This window comes from Bison bison, unplaced genomic scaffold, assembly GCF_000754665.1.
Source record: "Bison bison bison isolate TAMUID 2011002044 unplaced genomic scaffold, Bison_UMD1.0 scf7180017864207, whole genome shotgun sequence".
In the NCBI taxonomy this organism is placed as follows: Eukaryota; Metazoa; Chordata; class Mammalia; order Artiodactyla; family Bovidae; genus Bison; species Bison bison.
Window position 1 is genome coordinate 295,480 of NW_011494779.1, and position 26,225 is coordinate 321,704.

A 26,225-nucleotide genomic window follows, 5' to 3' on the forward strand; every position below is an offset into this window, starting at 1 on the left:
ACTCTTGAGAGTCCCTTGGACTGCAAGGAGATCCAACCAGTCCATCCTAAAGGAAATCAGTCCTGAATATTCATTGGAAGGACTGATGTTGAACCTGAAACTCCAATACTTTGGCCACTTGATGTGAAGAGCTGACTCACTGGAAAAGACCCTGATGCTGGGAAAGATTAAGGGCAGGAGGAGAAGGGGACGACAGAGGATGAGATGGTTGGATGGCATCATCGACTCAACAGACATGGGTTTGGGTGGACTCCAGGAGTTGGTAATGGACAGGGAGGCCTGGTGTGCTGTGGTTCATGGGGTCGCAAAGAGTTGGACACGACTGAGTAACTGAACTGAACTGAAGGACAAATGCTTATTTAACATAATTCAAAAAGGTATATGAACATCCCCATCAAAGCCAAAAGACATCTACCCATTGAAATATCCAAAGAACTAAAATCTAGTACCAACTAAAAATATCTATTCTTAAGCAATTAAAACAACAGCCTAACAATGTAAGTACATGTTTTTTAAAACATAAAATAGTTTCTATTAGTCAGTATAATAGCAAAACACAGTAAAACTCTTAGCCAAAAAAGAATCAAAATTAGTCACAAAATTTGACTATTTGGTATAATGACAAGGAAAAAAATACTAAAATTCACATTTAAAATAGGATACACTGAAAATATTTAAAAAGTACCTTAACAAAAGTATCCCCAATGATTTTTCTTTTCTCCTCAGGACTTGTAGTCATATTTAACGTTTTGCTAATTCTCTTTCGTGGAGTTCTGTCTTCATCTGATATTGGTAGAGTTGTTGTTCCATTGTAGAAAGAATGAGCAGCATTTATCACTGGGGAACAGGAGAGAAGCATATTTTAAACTAACAGAAGATTTTTGAAAATAGTAAGTAGTAGATCAACTACAAAAAAAAAAACCTATATGGATCCTCTGATTCTCCCCTTAAACTGCCTACATATTCTAGAACTACCAATGAACTATGACTAACAGAGTCCATATACGGGCACTCACTGAGTTTTGTTCCTTTGAGAATTCTGTGGCATTTTACTATCTAGGACCATATTATCACAAATTATGCTAATTGCTTTCCTTCTATTCAGTGCTTCACCAGAGCAACAAGCAAAATCCCCCAAAAGGAGTCAAAGCAGCGGTACATATACAGGGATCAAAGTCCTTGGAACTGCACAGTGACCAGTCCCGTGAAAACCTAATGTCTAAAAACATACTCTTAGCGATCCTTAGCTGTCCTTTTAAAGAGTAAAGTTAAAAAAAAAAAAAAGAAAGGGTTCTCTACAAGATGCCAAGGCAGCTGGCTACTTCACTTTACTGAATTTGTAGGTCTTTCTCTCAAGCTGGTCAATTACCCAGAGAAGACATCTCCAATCTCCTGTTTCTAAGCATTCTGATAGCCTGAACAGAGGAAGTGGCCAGTGGAGGGGAAGAGATATCGTTCTGTACATAAGGCTTTTCCTTAATGTTACCGTTTTTAACATACAATCTTCCTTCCACCTTCAACTATGCCTGGTATTGACATGCCCAAGTCCAAAGCCTCTCTTGTTTAGCCTAGGGTCTGAGGGACAGCAGCAGCTGTGTTCCTATTTAAAGGGGAAAGTAACTGCTTCTCAGACTTTGATCCAACACATTCTAGGCTGACAGTGAGCAGGCCCTGTGAGGCAGCCAGTGTTCCCATCTCCTGAGCTTCCCAAGAAGCCCTGCGTTTTGCTGGGCTTCCTTCCCACAACCCTTCCCCAAGTTTCTGAGTCCTCCATCCTACCACTTCAGTTAACAAAGACAGATGCAGGTTTCTGTGGGGCTGAAATGAAACCATTCAGAGGGCCCTTTCAAGAAAAGGAATAACAAATCACGCAATACTCCTATGGCTAACACAAACTATAAACTATACACAGAAACTACTGCAAATCACAAATATAGCACCAAATCCAAACTAAATGTATCCCCAACTCGATGTTTTCTTAGCATAATTCCCAAATGCCTGCAGCCACTATAAAACCACCCAAAAGAGACAAAGAGGAGAAAGACAAAATAAATTAACTATAAATTATTAAAATACCTTACTTCAAATTTCATAAAATGTGTAACTATGAGAAGATACTGATAGGGTCCTTTCCCAAATTTTGGAAAAGGCCTGGCTGGTGAGTAGCCCTAAAATTTAAGCTTCATTAGCTTATCAGAGAAAATCTGCATAAACCATCTGCTTTCCACTTCCCAACATTTTGTTGAAACCATTAGACTGCTATTATCACCTCCTCTCTATTCCTCATCCTTCTGGCATTACACTTGTTTTATGCCTGTATTGTTATTTTAGTGATATTTCCAAAGAAGAAAGAAATAGACTCATTTTTACTTCATGTTTAACTATACAAGTCTTCATTTTACACTCAACATTTTGGCATCAATTCCAATTAAGTCAATAGTTTATATCGTTAAACTACTAATTTAATTTCACTGTAACTATGGCTTACATCTTTTTTTATAAAAGTGCAGAAGATATCCATAAATGTAAAAGCAGTTAAGGCCTAAGAAGATGAATAGAAAGAACAGAATGGTGGCTGGAAAATGGTAACTTATTCTTCTATATATAACATTAGGAGGAATCAATTTGCAAAATTTATACTGTGGCCACTCTTGAACCAGAAGTAACTACAATGTAAAAATAAAAAACATTTCAACCATAAGCTTACTGGGAAAACTGTACTCGATTACTGGGAAAACTCTACTTGGTTAATTTAATCACAAGCTAGATTTGATTAAACAAGTCCTCAGATGTAAGTTAACTTTTCTGGAGTTCATCAATACCTTTGACTTGAATTCCAAGCTTTCTGAGGGCCTCTTCAACAGACTGACTTTCTCGTTTTCTCATAAAGCCATTATCAATGTGCACAGCAATGACTTGATCTTGGTTCAAAGCACGATTTAACAAAGCTGTACAAACTGTTGAGTCTACTCCACCACTGAGTAAAACCTGCAGGGTGAAATGAAAAGTCAAATTGAGTAAAATAAGCACAAAGACAGTAAGAGCTTAAATCACTACCTAAAAACACTGGGGAATTCCCTGGTGGTCCAGTGGTTAGAACTCCGTGCTCTCACTGCTAAGGGCTCAGGTTCAACCCCTGGTTTGTATTAAAGATATGTATGGTAACTGAAAAAGCACTCTGAAACAGGGCAACTCAAAAACACTTATCACCCAGTCAAAATTTAAGGGCTATACTAAGTAAGTCAACCTTGAGTCTAACACTACTGGCACAAAGTTTTAGAATTTCAGATGTAAATTGCTTACCAAAACTTTTGATGTGCCCACTCCCTCTTTGATCTCTCGAATGCACTCAATTTCTCTGTTCTGCACAGTGAAGGTCCCACTGCACCCAGCTATATCGTAGAGAAAATTCTTCAGTATTACTTTCCCATTTTCTGTAAGGCCAACTTCAGGGTGGAACTGGGCTCCATACAATTTTTTAGATTCATTTGCTATACCTTTATAGAAAAAATAATCATAAATAATTTTTTTTCATATTGAAAATACTCAGTGAGCACCCACAGTAATTCCTCACAATTTCTTCCTCCATAAATGTGGAAACTGATTCAAATTAGTAGATTTTTAGCTATGGGGAAAAAAAATACAAATAAAAACTACATTGCCATGATCTGGCTTTATAAGGCCTTCCTTCATATAGCAATTAATGAACGACATGGCTGTGACATCATTTCACAGTATCCTCACTTCTCCACCCAGTGGAGAATCATTACTGCAATCATTGTGTCTATTCAACGCAAGGGTAACTCAGTTTTAGATCTCAGTCTTATATGCCTTCAACATGCAATGTGCAGCTACCAATTTTCTATATTAGAAAATCCTCATACATTAAACCCATCAGAATATCCTAAGTGTTTCCTTCTTGCATACTATTAACCATGAATATAACTCCACTTACTTGACTAATGGGCTTCTGACAAATAATCATCTACAAAGCAGCAGACGATAGGCTAGATGTTTTACATGTACATGTACTACCCGCTGTCTATGGCTCTGAGAAATCAAGAAACTTGCCAGTATCCCCAGCTAATCAAGTAGATAAATCAGGCTTGCTAACCTCCCAAACTTACACTCATTCTCCTCTACTAGGGAAGCTCACACTTTCTTTACTTGGCTTCTCAGACACCACTGTCCTGGTTCATTCCTTATTTCATTGTCTAATGCTGAACCTTCTTTGTTGGTTCCTCATCTTATCCATCTCTACACATGAAAGTCAAACAGTATTCAGTCCTTAAGTTTCTGCTCTATACATTCTGAATGATTCCAAACTCTCATGACCTTAAATGTTACCTGTATGTTGGTATATCCCTGAATTTATTCCTCCAGTCCAGTTTTCTCTTCTACAGTCCTACTCAAAAATATATAAAACTGCCTAGTCACACCTTCATTTCAATGTTTAATAAGAAACCTTAAATTTAATATGCAAACCCAAATTACTTCATTCTTTCACATCAGGTAAACAGAAACCATCCTCTGGTTGCTCAGGCTAAAACACTTGGAAGAAAGAAGCTAGAAGACACCACTATGTTCTAACAACAAATAAAAAGTTGATTAAATACCCTTAGAGAGACTGACAGGTAAATAGAGAGAATCACAACTTACTGGAGAACTCCATGATTGCAAACCTCTATAGGAACCATTGCTGAGGTAGGGAAACTTGAACTATAATTGATATCACTGGAGGCTCAGCATGGACAAATCTGAGAGATAAAATGTCCAGGAAGACCCAGTCATCTGGGATCCCCACACTCTCCAGTAGCTTCACTAAGTTCTCACAGTGAATATTAGAGGAAAATCCCCTTGTGCTTCCAAAAGGGGAGGGAAAAATAAAACATTTTGAAATATACCAAGCCATTCTTTTCTTCTTAATAAGGTCTTCTACTCTCAGGAGAAACTATTTAACCAGTCTAATATGACAGGGTTTTATCAGAACAAACTAACTTGGGAGAAAAGAAAACACTCAACTCTAGCCCATTCTAGTCCTCCTGTCCCATCTAACAGAGGGAAAAACTGAAAACACTGAAATCTACAGCCCGATGCCACAGGTTCACTAAGACTGAGACCTACTCCTAAGACCACAGAACACTTTCCCTCTCCCCAACACCTTGCCATCTACAGCAATTCCTTGTACCCAGTACATCATGTCAAGCTAGCAAGAAAAAAGTACAAGATACACTAAAAGGGAAAAAATAAGTTTGAAGAGATAGATCAAGTGTTAAAAGAGACTCAGATACTGCAGAGATATTGGAATTATCAGCTTGGGAATTTAAAATAAGTATTATTAAGAAGCTAAGGGCTCAAATGGATAGAGTATGCAAGAGCTGGGCAATGTAAGCAGAGAGTTGGAAATTCTCCAAGGGACCATAATGATTTCAAGGGATCAAAAACACTATAACAGAAATGAAGAATGTCTTTGATGGGCTTATCACTGGACATGGCTTAAGAAATACTCTCTAAGCTAGAAGCTGAAAACCAAAAAGAAAAAAACACTGGAAAAAAAAACCAAAACAGAACATCCAGGAACTGTGACACAAGTACAAATAACATAAACAATGGAACTTCTAGAAGAAAGAGAAAGAGGAACAGAATATTTAAAACCATAATGAATGAGAATTTCCCCTGAAATTAATATAAGACATCAAACTAACCCAGGAAGCTCAGAAAACACTGAGCAGCATAAATACAAAAAGAAAAAAAATTACACCTAGGCATATGATTTACAAAATAAAAAACATCTTGAAAGAAGCTTGTGGAGGGGGGAGCCTCACTTATAGAGGAAAGATAAGAATTATTGATACATCCAACTGACTGTAAACCATGGAAGTAAGAATAGACTGAAATAAGTAAAATGTGGAGAGAAATACATATTCTTCTCAAGCACAGTTGGAACATTCTCCAGAATAAATCACGTTTGGCCACAAAACAAGTCATACTAAATTCAACAAGACTGAAATGATAATCAAGTATCTTTTCTGACCACAATGGTAGAAGTAGAAATTACAAGAAGAAAACTGGAAAATTCACAAATATGTGACAATTAAACTACATGCTCCTGAGAAACTAATAAGTCAAAGAAGGAATCAAGAGAGCAATTTTAAAAGCTTGAGACAAAGAAAAATGAAAACAAAACAACCAAAACTTACGGTATATGCCAAAAGCAATTCTAAGATGGAAGTTCACAAAGATAAATGCCCACATCCAAAAAAAGGTCAGGCCTTAAACAACCTAATAACTTCAAAGAACTAGAAAAAAAAAAAAAAAAGAAACTAAGCCCAAAGTTAATAGAAGAATGGAAATTACAAAGACCAGAGCAGAAATAAACAGACAAATGATGATTTTTAAAAAGATGAAAATAAAAGATAGTTTCTTGAAAAGATAGATAAACCTCTAGCCAGACTTCCCGAGAAAAAGAGAGGACTCAAAATTAGAAATGAAAAAGGAGATATTAAAACAGATACCACACAAATACTATGAACAATTATACACCAACAAACTGAAAAACTTAGAAGAAATGGATAAATTCCTAGAAACATGTAACTTACCAGGACTAAATCATGAAGCAACAGAAAATTTGAATGGACTCATTTTAAGTAAGGAGATTGAATCAATAATCAAATACCTCCCCAAAAGTTGCAAAACCAGATGGCTTCACTAGTGAGTTCTACCAAACACTTAAAGAACTAGTAACAACTCATGAGAAATAGAAGCAGAAGGAACACTTCCAAACACATTCTATGAAACTAGCAATATTATATCACAGCTAGACAAGAAAAGACTACCAAAAAAAGAAAATTATAGGCTAATTTCTCTGCTAAACAATGTTGCAAAAATCCTCAACAATATATTAGCAAATCAAATACAATACATTCAAAAGATCATACACCATAATCAAGTGAAATTTATTCCAGGGATGCAGGGATAGTTTAACATCTGCCAATCAATATGATATACCATATTAACAAAATGAAGGATAAAAATAATATGGTCATCTCAATAGATACAGAAAAAGCAATACATAAAATTCAACATCACACATGATAAAAACTCTCAACAAACTGGGTACAGAAGGAACATATCTCAAATATAATAAAGGCCATATACAACGAGCCCACAGTTAACATACTCAGTGATGAAAAGCTTTTCCTCTAAGATCAGAAACAAGTCAAGAATTCAACAAAGTACTGGAACAAGTCAAGAATTCAACAAAGTACTGGAAGTACAAGCCAGACCAGCCAGGCCAGAAAAAGAAATAAAATTATCCAAATTAAAAGTAATAAGTAAACTGTCTCTATTTGCAGATGACACAACATTGTATCTAAGAAACCCTAGAGACTCTACTAAAATGCCATTAGAACTAATTATTTCCGCAAGATTGCAGGATACATAATCAACATACAGAAATCAACTCTGTATGTATCAACAACAATCAGCTGAAGAAATGAAGAAAACACTCCCATCAACAAATTCAAAAAGAATAAAACACTTAGGAATAAATTTAACCAAAAAAGGTGAAAGATCTGTACACTGAACACTGTAAGACCTTGATGAAAGAAACTGAAGAAGGCACAAATAAAAAGATATCCCATGTTCATGGATTAGATGAATGACTAATATATTGTTAAAATGTCAGTTCTAGGGACTTTGCTGGCAGTCCAGCAGTCAAGACTTCGCGTTTTAGTGCAGGGAGTGTGTGTGGGTTTGATCCTTGGTCAGGGAGATAAGACCCCACATATGTCTTGTGGCCAAAAAAATACAAAAGTAATGTTGTAACAAATTCAATAAAGACTTTAAAAATGGTCCACATCAAAAAAAAAAAAAGGTTTTTTAAAAAAAGTCAGTTCTACCCAAAGTAATCTACAGATTCAATTCAACCTCTATCAAAAATGGAAGGTACAAATGTAGTGACCTAGGGGTGAGGGAACAAGGGGAATAGGGAGAGTTGGTTAAAGGATACAAATTCTTGATTTTAAGATAAATAAGGTCTGAGGATCTAATGTATAATAAATATGGTAATTATAGCTGATAGCAAATTTCAGTGATCCAATACAGTGTTAAGAGAGCAGAATTTAAATGTTCTTACCAAAAAAAAAAGTAAATACAGTTGACCCTTGAACAATTCATGGGTTAGTTACCTACCCTCAGTGCAGTCAAAAATCTGTGCATAACTTTACAGTCAGGCCTCTGGATCTACAGTTCCACATCCACGGTTTCAACCAACCCAGATCATGTAATACTGAAGCACATATTTAGTGAAAAAATCCATATATAAGGTGACCCGCAGAGTTCAAAACTGTGTTGTTCAAGGATCAACTGTATGTGAGGTGATGGATGGGTTAATTAACTCAATGGGGAAAAATCTTTTCATAATGTATATTAGGGGACTTCCCTGGTGGCTCAGACGGTAAAGCATCTGCCTACAATGCGGGAGACCCCGGTTCAATCCCTGGGTTCGGGAAGATCTCCTGGAGAAGGGAATGGCACCCCACTCCAGTACTCTTGCCTGGAAAATCCCATGGACAGAGGAGCCTGGTAGGGTACAGTCCATGGGGTCGCAAAGAGGCGGACATGACTGAGCAACTTCACTTTATCAAATCATCACATTGTACACTTCAAATATTTTACAATTTTGCTGATCATACCTCAATAAAGCTAAAAAAGTTAATTTTTAAAAAAATGTTTTTGGGAAAAAACCACCAACCTAGAATTCTGTGCCTTGAGAAATTATCCTCCAAAAGTTCAGGAAAAATATAAAAGTTTCAAACAAACAAAACCTGAGACCATCTGTTGCCAATAGGCTGCTCTGCAAGAAATGTTAAAAGAAGTTCTTTAGAGAGAAGGAAAATGATAAAGATCAGAAACTTGGATCCACATAAAAAAGAGCAGAGGAAGCATAAATGAAGGTAAAATAAAAACTTTCTTCTTCCTAATTGAGCTAAGAGATAACTTCATTCAAAATAATAGCAACAATGACATAATTATGCATGCTTATATAGAGATATATTATTCATGCTTACTTTTAAGTGAAATGATGACAGCAATGTACAAGGGATATGAGGAAAAAAATCACGTTTATTTTGTTATGATAAGGTACACTACCTGTGAAATGGTACACTGTTATTTGAAAGTGAATTTGGGTTAGCTGTGAATGTATATTGTAAAATCATGGGAAACTTTTTCTTAGAAAATGTAAAAAAAGAGATATAACTGACGTGCAAAGAAAGAGAAAATAAGACCATATAAAATGATCAGTTAAAACCACAAAAGGTAGGAAAAGACAAAAATAATATGAACAAAGAACAAGGACAATAAATAGAAAACAACAGATACGATGGATATTAATCCAACACTATCAACAATCCCTTTAAACTCCAATAGTCTAAATGTACCAATTAAAAGACAGAGATTGTCACAGTGGATCAAGAAAGAAAACATAATTTATATGTATTGTCTCTTGCCCACTTTAAATATAAAAACCCAGATCAAAAGTAAATGGACAGAGAAAGATATGTCACGATAACACTAATTAAAAGATAGCATGAGAGACCTTCCTGGTGGTCCGGTGGTTAAGAATCCACCTGCCAATGAAGAGGACACGGGTTCAATCCTTCATTTGGGAAGATTCCATATCCCAATGGGCAAATAAGCCTGTGCGCCACAATTAACGACCCCACACTCCAGAACCTGCGAGCTGTAACCACTGAGCCCAAGTGTCCTAGAGCCCATGTTCTCTGCAATGAGAAGCTCATACACCACAACCAAGACCCAGCACAGCCATGAATAAATAAATAAAAAGATAACACGAGTAGATACATCAATGTCAGAGCAGACTTTAGCCAAAAGTTACCAGGATTGATTTCTCATATAAATGCTTTCCTCTTTGCAATCATCCTGTTGTTTTTTCAGTCTTCAACTTTTTGAGGCTTTTAATGGCTAGGTTAAATGATGCCTCTTGGTAAATGTCATATTGCACTTGAAAATATGTGAGTTATTTTCAACTGTCTTTTGATACTGATTTCTAACACAATTCCACAGTGGTAAGAGAACAGACTCTGTATGATTTCAATATCTTAAGACCACAAAATTTTTGCACCTTGTTTTATTCCCTGGATATGTTCCAGTGTCTCCTACTTTATGGTCTATGGGAACTTGGAATAGAATTTATATCTGTTGTGTGAAAATTGTATAAATCTTAATTATGCTGAATTGGTTCATGGTGCTTTTCAGGTCTACTATATCCTTCTACTTTTTTGTATATTCACTCTTAATTTTTGAGACTTTTGATACTGCAACTAAAATTTTTAATTTATCTACTTAAAAAATAGTTGTATGATAGAACTATATATAACTTCATTCTGTATTTTTCCAAGTCTCTTGTAAACGTGTTATCATACTTTCATAATTTAAAAAGAAAAAAAGAGAAAAAAGAAAATTTATCAGGGATAAAGAGGGGCATACATATAATGATAAAGGAATCCATTCCTAAAGAAGACATAATAATCCTTCATATATAAGCACCTAACAGGAACCCACTGGCACCCTACTCCAGTACTCTTGCCTGGAAAATCCCATGGATGGAGGAGCCTGGTAGGCTGCAGTCCATGGGGTCGCTATGAGTCGGACACGACTGAGTGACTTCACTTTCACTTTTCACTTTCATGCACCGGAGAAGGAAATGGCAACCCACTCCAGTGTTCCTGCCTGGAGAATCCCAGGGATGGGGGAGCCTGGTGGGCTGCCATCTATGGGGTCACACAGAGTCGGACACGACTGAAGCGACTTAGCAGCAGCAGCAGCAGCAACAGGAAAGCATCAAAATATGTAAGGCAAAAACTGATATAATTATAAGGAGAAATACATGAATCCACTACTGCAGTTAGATACTTCAAAATCCCTCTGTCACAAATAAGAGTCAATTACTGTAATCCATCATATCAATAGGCTAAGGAAGAAAGATTATATGATCATATCAATAAATGCAGAAAGAGTATATGAGATATATCCAAACACTCAATCATGATAACTCTCAGGAGACTAGGAACAGAGAGGGACTTCAAGTTGACAAAGAGTATTTTCTGAAAACCTACAACTAACATCATACTTAACCATGAGAAACTCAAAACTTTTCCACTAAGATCAGGAACAAAGCAAGGATGTTCCCTCTATCCACTGCTTTTCAACATCATAACAGAAGTCCCAGTTAACGCAACAGGACAAGAAAAGGAAATAAAAGATATACAGATTGAGGGGAAAAGGAAATAAAACGGTCTTTGTTCACAGATGACATGAGTGTCTATGTACAAAATTTTAAAAAATCAACCAAAAAAAACTCCTAGAACTAGGAAGTGAGTACACCAGAGTTGCCAGACAGAAGGTTAATACACAAAAGTTCATGGCTTTACCATATACCAGCAATGAACAAGTGGAATTTAAATTATAAATACAATTAACATTAACACTCTCAAATGAAATATTTTGGTATAAATCTAACAAAATATGTCCAATATGTATATGAGAACCCAATCACTCCTGAGCGCTTATACCTCTACCACTCTGCTCCTTACAGTCTCCTTTCCTGATTACCACAATAGATTTGTAGCTGGTCTCTGCTCCTACATTTAACAGTCTCTTTACTCCTCTGTAGCCAGGGTAATCCTGAAATTAGATCATGTCTCTCCTTTGTTCAAATCTTCACTCACTATAAGTAAAGCCAACATTCTCATAATGGCCTCAAAGGTCCTGGGATTCTGGCTCCCAACAGCCTCTCTACCTTACCTTCTACCACATACCCCCACACACTTACCCAGCTCTACCCATGTGGTTTCCTTTCTGTTCCTTAAACAAAGTCCCCTCCCAGGAATTCTGTACTGCTATGTACTCTTTCCCCAAATATCCAAAAGGGCCAAGCACCTACTTCCTCCATGCCTAGTATCATCTAATAGGGACACCATCTCTGAATATCCTATCTAAAAGAGTAACAGTCCAAATGACACATTCCATAACACTCCTCTCATCTTTTTATTTTTTCAATGCATTTGAACACTGTCAAGCACTGACTTTTCTGTATTATCTGGTTACTGTCTGTCCCACCCCTCCCCCATCCCCAGCCTCACTAACTAGAACATTAAACAGAGGTATAATTCATTTTGTTCACTGGCACCTAGAACTGTGCCTGGGACATGTGGGTACTCAAATATTTGTTGAATGAATAAAAATATATAATCTCATCTACCACTTGATTTTGTATAAGAAATAGAAACCTGTCAAAAAGGAAACTATTCTTGATAATTCCTATGCTAATACAATAATCCATTAAGTAACTGCAGGTAGATTACTCAATTCAGTTTATCCATGACAAATTTTTTTTTCCAACTTTTTAGGTGTAACATAAAAACAACAACTTTATGATAACTCCACTTTTTCTCTTTTACAGATATCCAGGATTACTGGTGATTATTTACAATTATTCAAGTAAGCAAGTAAAAAAAATGACAAACTGCCAGAACATCAACTCCTCTTCAAGAAAAACAGAACAAAAAATTGTTTAGAGCATTAACTAGCAAACTTCCTACAAAGGGCTGGATGTTATAAACTAAGCTTGGTGGGACATATGCATACAGTCCCTGTCATTTATTATAACCCTTAAATAATATAAAAAGCATTCTTAGTTCCTGAACATACAAAAAACAGTCTGTAGGCTGGATTTGACCCACAGGTTACCCTGGTTCAGAGCAATGCTCTGAATGCTTAGTCTGATGTTTTACAGACATCCAAGATACATGCCTATCTGTACCTAAAAATGTACCTATCTGTACCTCTCTAGCATGCTGTACATGCTAGAGAGGTAAACGGTTCTCAAAACTTTCCTGAGTTACAACAGATATATTTATGTTTGAAAAGCATAGTAGAATAAACAATTTTAAAAGTATTTCAGAGCAAACTAGTAAGTGACTTCTAGATAATCCTTCTAATATTAAATATCCTTCATGAGTTAACAATTGACCTTGACATTTACAGTATCTTTAAAAAAATTAAGAAACATCAAAAACAGTATCACATATAGAAACATGTTTATAAACTCTTCAGATAAACTTTTAAAAAGAAAATCTTCAAAAGTTTTAGAAGTTTTACCTGCTACAATGTTCCCAGAACGTGCCACAACCTTGAATCCATCAGCTACTTTGTCTACACTATCTCCATGGGTAAGTAAAACAATTTCTTCCTTCTGAAGACCCCTAAGTAAATAGAAAATAAAACAATATACAAATAGCTTTATTAGACACGATTAATGGAGTCTTTTGCTTTATTTTTTTCTAGCTTTACTGAGATATAATGACTTGTAACACTGTAAGTTTAAGGTGTACAATGTGATAATTTGATACACCTATATACTGTGAAATGATTACCACTAATTTAGTTAACACATCTACCACCTCACAGAATTACCATTCTTTGTGTGTGGTAAGGACATTTAGGCTCTACTCTCTTAGCAACTTTCAAATATACAATACATTGTTGTCAACTGTAGTCATCACGCTTTACATTAGATTCCTAGAACTTAATTCATCTTATAAACTGGTAGTTTTTTGCTTTAAAAGTTACTAGCTTCTATGCATAAATCAACAAAACAGAGAAAGTAGGTAACAGCACAACACTGCTAGAATTTAAATTTACTCTATTCATTATAAAGCCAATAACAATAATAAATACCAGGAAAAGGCAATCCATAAAAACTGAAACTGAATATATAAAGCTGATGGTATAACCACACACACAGTTTCAAGAGGGTATCATGGTTTCAAAATTATATCTCTACTGGAATTAATCTTAAGAACAGAAGTAATTAATGGCATGGTTTAAAACAGATGTAAGTAACATTTATCAAACCAACTGTGCAGACTTTGGACCTTGATGTAAACGAATGAATTTTATAAAACATATTTGTTATATTATGAAAAAATTTGAATAAGGACTTTGTATTAAATAATATTAAGAAACAAAAATTAAGAATAAAGCAAGAAGATTAAGTACATTAAAACCAAAAGGATGTTTTGGGGGGGTTGTTACTGTCATCACTGTTCATTGTTATTTAGGATTAGTGTAGGCTGTAATTGAGTACCAGGATTTTAGAACTGTCAAGACAGAAAAACTTTAAATCTTAATCAGATCTTTAAAGTCTCTTGTAGTATCACATTCCACCAGCAAGATTCCTGAAGTAGTTCTCAAGAATTTGTTAGAGATACAGATGAATGTAAGCAACACCTCTCCATTATAAAGTAGAACAAGAAATGGATTTCAAAAACGTATTTTGGCAATGAGTAGCTTCAGTTCATAAAATTATTTTGAGCAACTGTTGCTTTTTTATTAATATCACTTTGAAAATGAGAATCTCGGAATACTGATATTCTTGTTCTAATATTAAAGAAAAGCCAGCCACAGCCAGTTTTGTGTAAAAACTGGGATTTCTCCATTTTAGACAAAAGGTCTTAACTTGGATTTTAAAACTGATTTGTCCAATTTGGAGAACACTATCCATTAAGAATTAATTTAGGTACAACTCTATGGAGGATGTAAGAATATATGTTAATAAAACAAATCTATAAAGATAATTAGCACAGTTACAAGAAATGATAATAAACTACATATGCACATTAACTGACACCAGCCTACATTTCATAGATTTAATGCAGTTAGGGAGAAATGTGATTTTTACAGAAAAATGAACTGTCCACCTAAGTGGGTTATACCCAAAACATGGGAAAACCCAAAGAAAGAAAGAAAGTGACTAAAATTTAAGTTTTCTAGTCTTTCAGGAAGCTGAATGAAAACTCACCTGGTTTTTTGTAAAGCAGAAGATTTATAAATGATTCTAGAAAGCTAATGAACAGCTCATTCACCAATCTTTAAATACATTAGAGCTAATACACCTAAACTATTATCTGTGCTATGCTATGCTAAGTCACTTCAGTCATGTCCGACTCTGTGTGACCCCACAGACAGCAGCCATCAGGCTCCCCTGTCCCTGGGATTCTCCAGGCAAGAACACTGGAGTGGGTTGCCATTTCCTTCTCCAATGCATGAAAGTGAAAAGTGAAAGCGAAGTCGCTCAGTCATGTCTGACTCTTATCGACCCCATGGACTGCAGCCTACCAGGCTCCTCCATCCATGGGATTTTCCAGGCAAAAGTACTGGAATAGGGTGCCATTGCCTTATCAACCAGCAATAAAATCAATTAATACATTCACTATATTAAAAAGACAGTACACAAGATATACTTATGCTCAGTACAAAAAGTGCAATACATATTTAGTAATGAGGCCAGCAAATGGGTAGCTAGTTAAGCACCCAGAGAAAGAACATGGTAGAAGAAGATGTGTACAAACGCAGGCAGTTTAAAGCATTGTCTGTCACATCTGTCATACTAATATTTAGAATCATGCTCTGCTAAAAAGTGAAAAGGGAAAACTACAAATGTTGGCATCGCCATCTGCAATCCCAAATAGGGGTTTAAGACTGCACAACTGCTTTTCAATTCTGTCATTAAGTGCTTTTCTTATTCCTAATTAGCATCACCACCATCCTCTTCTGTCTTGACACTCAATTGGAAAACAAATATGACAATACCTTTGGCCAATGCCGTGGCCTTAATTTTGTCTAAGAATTACAGAATCTCCAATTTTGAAGAATAACATTCCCAGCTGTAAGTTACTCCTCTAACATTCTTACTGATATAAAAATATCTATCATACCTGAATAAGGAGCATGTGTTATCCACACTAATACTGAAGACTCCATCTTCTCTAACACTTTTTTTGTGCACAGTACCTCCAAATACCTTATTCATCATCTGTTCCAGGAGAAAATAAATTGAGGTTAATATAATTCAAAAGAAAATTACCCAATTTCTTACACTAAAAATTTTTATTTCTTGTTCTTAGGATAGCTGTTATGTTTGTGCCTTCAAAATACAGGAAGTTTGCTAACTGTAAATTACTTGTTATTATTATATATAATTATCTAGTTCTTAAAAGGAACAGTTGCAAAACTAGATTAGGAATTTGATCTAATGTTAATTTTTATTAAACACTGGCAAATTTTCCATTTAACATACTTTAATTCCTCTGTTAAAAATAAAGATTTCTTTATAAAAGATAAGTATTTCTTTAATATCTGAGTTTAATTTTTAGAGCATTTTAAAACACTCTTTGAACTCAGAAAGTACCCAGTTGGTATTAAAACTAGCAGCTATAAATTCCTCCAAACTGTTTAATCTTTGGCCCCAAAGGAACAGTCAGTCTGAAAGTCTACAGAAGGCTGTGCTGTGGAGATGGGATAAGCAATATAATCTGGTCTTTAAATTAATTTGTTCAAATCCCATCCACCTATAGACTTTTGTTTTAAGTAGTCTCTCCAGTCTGACCCTTCTGTGTCAATCTTCTTCATCATTTACATATGCCTAAACTCTTCCAACACAAAACAGATATACATAGGATTTTTAGGAACATTAAATCTGCATTGATAAAATCAATACAACCTATCTTCATTATGTCTGCTCCACAACAGGTGTCGTAAGATATCTGCCACGATGATACACGATGTAGCTGTACCCAGCACCCAACAGAAAAACAGGCAGAGGGCTAAACATGTGTTCATTCTTGTAATGCACAATGGCATATTCTTCAAATATGCAGCAAATGCTGCCCTCTACATTCTCCTGTTAGACATTGACTATAAAACTTCCTGCAATAAAGGTCTGCATGAAGTCCAGCAATTAAATAAAAAACAAAAAAACACCTCCTAACCCGTTTAACCCAGTACTTCCCAAACTAAAGACTCATACGTCAAACACTTTCTGCAGCATCTTAACAAACACATAGTTGAAGAAACACTGCTGCAGTCTAATCAGTCCCCTTGCCTCTAATAGTGCCCATCTTCCAGAGATCGATGAATGTCAGCTACTAAAATATAAATATGACTGTGTTAGTCCATGATTAAATTCTTAATGGCTATCATCTATATTTGGGTTAGCAAATTTTTCCTGTAAAGGACCAGAGAATAAGTATTTTAGTTTTTGTAGGCCCTATTGTTTCTGAAGCAACTACTCAGTTCTTGTTGTTGAAGCACAGAAGCAACCACAGATATTTAAAGGAATGGATATGATGATGTTCCAATAAACTTTATTTATGGACACTGAAATTTGAATTTCATTTCATTTTCACATGTCATAGCATACAATTCTTTTTTAAAAATGTTTTTCAACTCCAACCATAAAAATCACTTTAAAATCATAAAAACCATTCTTAGCTTGCTGGTCATACAAAAATCAGGCAGTGGCCAGCTTTGGCAGCAGGCTGTAATTTGCTGACCTCCTGTCTACAGGATAAAGTCCAAGTCCCTTATACTCAACAAAGACTTTTCAATGCACTGCCTCCATCTAACTCCACTTTTCATATTTCCCATTATTCTCTACTCAAGCCATTCAAGCTAGTGTGATTAGCAATGTAGAATTAGCAATATTCTCTCCCCACCATGTCTTCAGGTCTGGTCACAGTACCAGTGGCCTAGCTAAGTACGTGGCCCAGAGCAGTCATTCAATTTGCTGAATGAAAAGTGAATGTTTTCCTCTATGTACCAGATGAACCTTGTGTGCCTCTGCCTCCTCTAAATTTCCAGTTCTTAATCAGAAGACAGCTGAATGGTCAAGCTGACCAAAGCTGCTGGAACACAACACAGTTTAAAACTCCACAAAGTCTAAATTAAAGGTTTTTATAAAGCCAAAGGCTTGCAGCAAAATTTAGAGCTATCTCACCTGTTCAGAAGGCTTTCATGTTTATTCTTGACTCCTAACTTATGTATGCATGTATGCTAGGTAAAAGTGAAAATACAAGGAACTGAAGGATCAGCTAAGCGTCTGTGTGTGGCAGAGGGGAGAGGGAATAACTTTATGTAAAGCAGAACACTCTACTTGGTTAAAATTTTGTTTTAATATTCTTTTTTGACTTAAGGAAATGGCTTCTGCTTTGGATTCATGCTAACCTTGAGGTCCTAAATGCCTCAAACAACAACAAAAGCCCTGTAGGTCTAGCAGGTTTACCGCTGCAATTGGGTCAGCTCCCCTTTTATCTGTCTTGTATGTCAAGATTTCAAAATAAATCTTAGATTTGGGAGGGGGAAATGAAAGGAAATTCTCCCAACAAAAATTTAACAAAATCTGTGTGACAGTATATAAAGAAACCAAATGCTTGTAATAGAGATGTTTTCTTAAAAAAATGAAACTATAGTGAAGAGAGAAGTCAGAATCTAGAAGGTATATGCAATATATATAATTGGCAAAAGTTTAGCATCTAGCATATATAAAAACAATTTTAAAATTCAACAAAAAATGTGCAAAAATCATGACTAATCTTTACAGCAAACCAGACACTAATGACTAATGGCAAATAAATCCATGAATCTTAAAATAAGGAAAATGACCATTAAGACTACAACATGTCATTTAACACCTCTTCAGCTAGGCAAATTAAAAAAAAAAAATCTAACCTTGTCAAGGCCTGCAGGGATATAGAGCAAAAGGAATTTTTACATACTGCTGTGGGAAGGTATATTGGGGAAAAATAGTTCTTAGTGAAGTTGAGACTCAGCATTTCAATTAATGGTTAGCTTAGAGAAAATTTTGTGTATGTACAATACCAAAGTCCAAAAATATTCATGGCAGCATCTGTAACTGCAAAAACTTGGAAAAAGACCAGCAACGCTAACAGTCGAATATATCACTATTTGCGATACACTTGAATGTATCACTACATTCAAACAATAATTTCAGTAGTGAAAATAACTTAAAATTAGTGACTTTCAAAACCAAAACTGGAACTACACAAAGCATGAATTCACTTACATGAAGATCAACAGACAAAACTAGATAATATATTATCTAGAAATACAATGTGTATATATCTATAAAGAAAAGAAAGGGAATGAATAACAATTCAATAAAAGTGTTACTTACCTCTTGCTGGAAGATAGAACAATGTGGATTGGAAAAAAGTACAAAGAGAGTTTCAAAAGTTCTACTAATATTCTATTTCTTATGCTGAGTGACGGATAAACCATAATAGAAATAAACAGTTCAAGGAGCAGGACAGACTTTTTTCTTCCAAAGCAAAGAATTACCAGGAAGCAATCAGTAAGACTCAAGAGTTAATGGGAAAAGACAGTACATAAGATTTCAGGCTGCCATGGAGGGGGCAAATGTATACACTAGAGGGAGGCCTTTGGTGCTAACATTACCCAATCAAGAGTCTCTAGGAAGTGTTAGTCCTTAACAAACTGCACGTTAGCTACGAGGCATTATTTATATCAGCATTTTATAGAAAGATAATTTCTGCCCAAAGGAACAAGATCATTCTATTCCATTATCCTCCTATGAAAGCAGTAGGCAATTTTTTTATGCATTTAACATAAACAGACCTGGCTCTGGCTACCAAAAGATCCATCCTGAATGACAGAAAATGTGGCCTCACAATTACAAGGGGGTACTGGCAAAATGGACAAGTAGCCACTATCATTTTATATTAAAGGAGCATATTTCACACCTATTTCACTCTAAGTGGGTCCTAAAAAAATATCCTGCAAGACTCTTCTTTATGTTATAATGGAAAATCGTAACAATTAGAAAGAAACAAAATCAACTAAAGCTGTTTTGCAGACCAGCAACTTCTAATATTCTGCCCTGTATTAAGAATAGAAATAAAAATATTCACATTCTTACATGAACACTGATTTATATTTCCTTCCTTTACTGAAAGCTCCAGAGATAGCCAGAAGAAAATATATTGGTCTGTTCACTTTCTAACTTTTGAACAGATTCCCTCTGAGCATTATTCATATCAGTACACAGGTTTCAACCAGACTGTTTAAAAAAAGAGAATGCACTGTTTTGCTCACTTACTAAAATGAGGAGGACACAAAAATGGCACCAGCAGCAGCTCCTCACGGCAGCATGAGCTTCACAAAATGGCTGCCACAAGCGCCCATGTCCCTAGGGTGAGCTCCAGTTGCTCCTGCCTCTGCAGCAGACTCTAAGATCAGCCGGTGAGTCTGACCCAGTCTCCTTCCAAATTACTGCATCTGCCCTGGGTCTTGGAGCATGTAAGTTTTTGTGGGTGCCCTTTAAGAAAGGAATCATTATTTCCCATGACCCTTTGTCTCTCCCAAAAGTAAGTCTCACTGGCCTTCAAAGCCAAATGTTCTGGGGGCTCATTTTCCTGGCATAGGATCCCTGTGCCCAAGAGAGAAGGTGAGCTCAGGGTTTTCCTATTCCACTATCTTGGCCACTACCCTACATATACCTAATTTACATTACAGTGAAGACACTTGGCAGACACCACCTTAACCAAATAATCTAAAGGAAAACCACCTATCACAGATTAATTGACATATGGCAACCCACTCCAGTGTTCTTGCCTGGAGAATCCCAGGGACAGGGGAGCCTGGTGGCCTGCCGTCTATGGGGTCGCACAGAGTCAGACATGACTGAAGCGACTTAGCAGCAGCAGCAGCCTTCTAATGAGATGCTGAGAAGAGCACAGCATTTGCTGTTTAGTTTTGCAAAGTCATATATGACTCTTTTGCAACCCCAGGGACTGCAGCATGCCAGGCTCCTCTGTCCATGGAATTTCCCAGGCAGAATACTGGAGTGGGTTGCCACTTCCTTCTCCAGGGGATCTTCCCAACCCAGGGATCGAACCCATGTTTCCTGCATTGCAGGGGATTCTTTCCCACTGAGCCACCAGAAACACGAGCACATTACTCCTGTGCTATTCCTGCCGAAAACATATAACCTGAATCTAACAAAGAGGAAACATCAAACAAACCAAAACTGAAGACTATTCTACAAGGTAACGGGAATGCACTTTTTTTTTTTAATTGGCAAGGTCATGAAAGAGAAGGAAAGATTGAGAAATGATTCCAAACTAAAGGAATGTAAAGAGACATGACAACTAAATACAACACGTGGTCTAGATTGAATTCATGACTTTTAAGAGACATTAATGAGCCTGTGAAATGTTAATGCAGTCTGTGGATCAGATGTGAACACCAAGTCAATGTTAACTTGCTGATTTTGATAACCATACTGTGGTTATGTAAGACAGAATTCTAGTACTTAGGATACAACAAGTAACAGAACACCATGTTTGCAAATTACTCTCAAAATGGTTAAAAATGTTATAATTAGGGAATTGAGTAAATGTAAAAGGAGCTCTTTGTGAACTACTACTTCAACTTTCATGTATATTTAAATTTCATGTATATATTAAATATTTCACGTATATTTAAATTTTTTTTATAATGGACAGGGTTTTGTTGTAAGCAGTAATACATATAGTTTCTCCTTTGAAAATCCCCACTCAAATCAGTTTTGCCATACTAGTGTGGCAATTCATAAACAGTTTTAATATGAACAAATTCTCTCATACAACTAAATATCCTAAATGCTCTAAAGACAGAAAACAGTAAAACAGTAGGAGTCACAGGCAGAACAAATTAACTTTTAAGGCAAATTCACAGATGTATGTACCTGCATGCCATAGCAAATTCCAAGAACAGGCTTGCCAATAGTGAATATTGCTGGATCAAACCAGGGAGCATCCTCTGCATACACAGAATTAGGCCCTCCAGAGATGATAATAGCACTGTGGATTTAAAGAAGACAGTAACGAAGAATCTTTGTTAATTTTTATACAAGGTCTATGCCCTCTCTTGCTTGTACCACTGAGGGAAACTCAATACAGACTCAGATTTTGTTATGTTTTTAGTATGCCACAGCAGATCCAGATTTTATCACAGCTAATTAATAGTCTCCTACACAGCTTATTTTTTTTTTCTTTTGGACTGTGTGACATGTGGGATCTTAGTTCCCCAATCAGAGATCAAATCCATGCTCCATACCACCTGTAGTGGAAGTCTCAAGCACTGGACTGACAGGGAATCCCCTACACAGCTATTTTTACTCTGTTTTATTGCAATATGGGAAAGCTGACCAATTCAACAGTCACTTGTTTATAAGCACAAACTTCCAAACATATAAAACCAATGTCTCAATCTATGAAGGTAAGCCTGAATTTGTTTTGTTTTCCTCATCAGTGGAGGAAGTAAATGAGAATTCTCGAGGCCGAAGGTGAAAATACACGTCTTCTGAGAGGTTAAGGAGTAAAGCAGTTACACAGCGGGACAAGTGAAAGTATTATGAAGGCCCTGGATTATGCAGAGCAAAATACAATAAAGAATATCAGACAATGTGAAGAATTACCTAATTTTGCCTGTTTACAACCTGTCCAGTATTCCCAACAATTCTACCTGAGACCCAGAAGTAGGAGCCAACATGACCTGCCTCATATGCCCTGCTCTCAGAACCCAAGTCAGTAGTCTATAAATTAGAATTTATAGAGCATTCTATGGGTTAACTTGGGAACAGACTATTTGTATAAAGAAAGCTGAAAAATGAGGCTGGCTTCTGACACAGGTAACCTTGGTCCTCCCCATTCAATCAAAAAATTTTGGAACACTTTAATATCATGATTTTTACATAAAAATACAGATTTCTATATTTTCTTTAGGAAAAAAATCTGCTAACATTGGACTCATTCTCATGGCTACAAATAACTGGAATCACAGAAAGATTTGCACCTTCTGATTACTTAGGCTCCCCAGTTTGTCACACACACCCACTTATACAATACAGGCATGTTGTTGCTTAGTCACTAAGTCATGTCGGACTCTTTTGGGGCCTGGCCCATGGACTGTAGCCAGCCAGGTTCCTCTGTCCATGGGATTTCTCAGCCAAGAATACTGGAATGGGTTGCCATTTCCTTCTCCAGAGGATCTTCCCAACCCAGGGATCAAATCCAAGTATCCTGCATTGGCAGGTGGATTCTTTACCACTCAGTCACTTGGGAAGTCCATATTTCTAAAGAAAAACACATTCCAAGATGTAACCAAAATCTACTTACAAACAAATCTGGATTACAATCCACTGTATAATCAGTGGCTGCCTGCCATGTAAAAACATAAACTAAAATGACAGACTTGTAATACATCCAATAAAATAATATAAATCATGAAAATTACTCAATTTAAAAAAAAATATATAATAATCTGAGTGAGGACAAAAGCCCTACTCTCTGAACTTTATATTGGTAACATGAATCTTGGTATACATTATGTTCGTTAGCTTATCTCTTGCAAACAGACTGAAGACAATCTCCTTACTCAAGATGATAAATGGGACATCCCTTTAAGATAACAATTTTAAAGGGGAATGGGGCTAGCCCTAAGGGTAGATATGTAACCTAGCTCCTTAAAAATGCAGAAGCTAAAACTCTGTAAAATATATTCAATAACCAAGATCTCTAGAATTTCAGTATGTTACATTTAGTTTTATAAATGATAACCACCATGGGACTGCCCAGCATCCCTCATTAATCTGCTATAAGATTCTTAATACTATTAAAAAGAAAAAGCAATGGACTTAGTCAAGGATAAAACTCAAGCAGCATTTAAGCCAATTATGAAAATTCTTATCTCAGTAAGCTTGAGAAAAGCTAATCACTCTTTCTGAGTTTTCTATTTCTACCCTGCTATTATTTTGAAATAACTTGCAATTACAAGGCCCAGTAAGTCTCAAGGCATTCCAGATACCAGCTTATGTATCAAGCAGATCAAGCTCTAAAAACAGGTAGGTTAAGATGTCTTTCAAGTCATAAATCTAAAATTTATTCTAGAAAAAGGGTGATCAAATGGCTATCTCAGCAGAAACGATCATGGTAAGGAAAGCAACAGTGCTATAGTTCCCGTTCTCCTACAGAGAGAAGCAGCTATTGGTGAAGCAGGACCTAGAAACTGTTTACGATCAGGTAATCCGATGACAAGAAAGTCAGACTTCTATTGTCAATATTGGTTAACCTATTCCACAACATTTGGTTTCAATTAGTTTGCTGGGAATTTTTGTCTGTTTGCTTTGGATTTGGGGAATGATGGAGCTTGGATTTGACAGAGAGCCATTCAGATTCCTTACAGTTTTAATTCCCTTAAAATTGGTTCTCACTGGCAAATCAAGACAGTTGAATAAGATAAACTCAAAGCGTTCCTTCTTACTATAAAATTATCTGCATCCTACAACTAAAACAGAGTTAAATGTTTTCTGATTCACAATTCACTCCATTTCAAAAATAAGAAACAAAGGATAATGTATACACATTTATAAAGTTTCTGAAAGGTAACCATTTGTCTGAAGAAAAACATTATATGCTTTTAAGAAAAATTAAACATACTGAATTTTGGAAGAAATACAACACCAAATCTTGAGAGCTAATTAAGGTGCTTGCTTCTGAATAACAATCAATAAAAAACAAACATTAATTCCAAGAGAAAAGATACAGCATTAACCAAAAATAGCTGTAGGACAAAGTTACATATAAATTGAATGTCATTTTGACTAGTTTTAATAGTACAAGTTATAGAATTAGCCCTTAAATTAGAAGTCTTCATAATTTAGAAACTAGTCTCCTGGGATAGGAAGCAAAAGGGACGCACTGTACACAGCATTCTCTAATTTAGGTACTCTAACCATTATATATATCCCTTTGATCAAGTAATCTGGGATGAATGAATGACCATAACAGCCAAATCTAAGTCTGATGCAGAAATCCTATACAACAGCAGTCCCCAACCTTTCTGGCACCAGGGAGTGATTTCATGGAAAGACAAGTTTTCCATGGGTGGGGGTAGTGTCAGGATGATTCTCATACATTACATTTGGTGCAGACTTTATTCTAATCTAATGCCACCACTGATTTGACAGGTGCCGGACCTTGGCCCAGAGGACCCCTGAATAAAACATAAAATATTCAAATGATAAATTCTTAAACTGTGCAAATAAAATTAACATAATCTTCTCCTTTAATTTTAATTTCTTTTAATGTCAAGAGCTATGGAAAATGTCTTGTATTAAAACCAATCCATTTTATTTTCATTAAAAAATTCAGTGTCCAAGCAAATTAATAATAAAATATCCTGCAATCTAATCTCACCGGAATCCTTGCTCTTTTATGGCAAATGCTGGTGTTTCCAAAGGGAAGATTTCAGACTGCACGAACAGTTCCCTCACTCTTCGGTCTATGACTTTTCCGTACTGAGCACCCGCATCCAGAATGACAACAGCTCCTTCATTGTGGTGGTGGCCATCCTTGAGGTCCCCTCCGGCATTTTCCAGCTGCAAATATGAACACAGAATCTTCCTAATTATGAAAATCAGATGTACTTTTAATAACTATGGTCACTGTCAGCTCCAAAAACACGTAGAAACACAAACTGTTAACTTAGGATTTTGGATTGCTAATTCAAAAACACTTCTTTAAAGGAAAGACTTTTATACATATTCACACACAGGCATAAACAAAAGCTACCATCTACTGACTACATGGAAATAGAGGAAAACAACAGAATGGGAAAGACTAGAGATCTCTTCAAGAAAATGAGAGATACCAAGGGAACATTTCATGCAAAGATGGGCTCGATAAAGGACAGAAATGGTAGGGACCTAAGAGAAGAAGAGGTGGCAAGAATACACAGAAGAACTGTACAAAAAAGAGCTTCACAACCCAGATAATCACGATGGTGTGATCACTCACCTAGAGCCAGACATCCTGGAATGTGAAGTCAAGTGGGCCTTAGAAAGCATCACTACGCACAAAGCTAGCGGAGGTGATGGAATTCCAGGGGAGCTATTTCAAACCCTGAAAGATGATGCGGTGAAAGTGCTACACTGAATATGCCAGCAAATTTGGAAAACTCAGCAGTGACCACAGGACTGGAAAAGGTCAGTTTTCATTCCAATCCCAAAGAAAGGCAAAGCCAAAGAATGCTCAAACTACTGCACAATTGCACTCATCTCACACGCTAGTAAAGTAATGCTCAAAATTCTCCAAGCCAGGATTCAGCAATATGTGAACCGTGAACTTCCAGATGTTCAAGCTGGTTTTAGAAAAGGCAGAGGAACCAGAGATCAAATTGCCAACATCCGCTGGATTATCGAAAAAGCAACAGAGTTCCAGAAAAACATCTATTTCTGCTTTATTGACTATGCCAAAGCCTTTGACTGTGTGGATCACAAT

General features: G+C 36.2%; 1 protein-coding gene across 2 annotated transcripts in view; it reads right to left on the bottom strand.

Annotated features, from left to right (window-relative positions):
• Positions 1 to 26,225, bottom strand: part of GMPS (guanine monphosphate synthase) — a 73,709-nt gene that overhangs the window by 20,760 nt on the left and 26,724 nt on the right. For both annotated transcript variants that reach the window (XM_010844726.1, XM_010844727.1), the window contains exons 2-8: positions 25,143 to 25,324; positions 21,632 to 21,746; positions 15,804 to 15,901; positions 13,186 to 13,289; positions 3,304 to 3,497; positions 2,823 to 2,988; positions 686 to 837 (exon numbers count right to left, since the gene is read on the bottom strand). In XM_010844726.1, the coding sequence (XP_010843028.1) occupies positions 686 to 837; positions 2,823 to 2,988; positions 3,304 to 3,497; positions 13,186 to 13,289; positions 15,804 to 15,901; positions 21,632 to 21,746; positions 25,143 to 25,324 (1,011 nt within the window). The remainder of the gene's footprint in view (positions 1 to 685; positions 838 to 2,822; positions 2,989 to 3,303; positions 3,498 to 13,185; positions 13,290 to 15,803; positions 15,902 to 21,631; positions 21,747 to 25,142; positions 25,325 to 26,225) is intronic.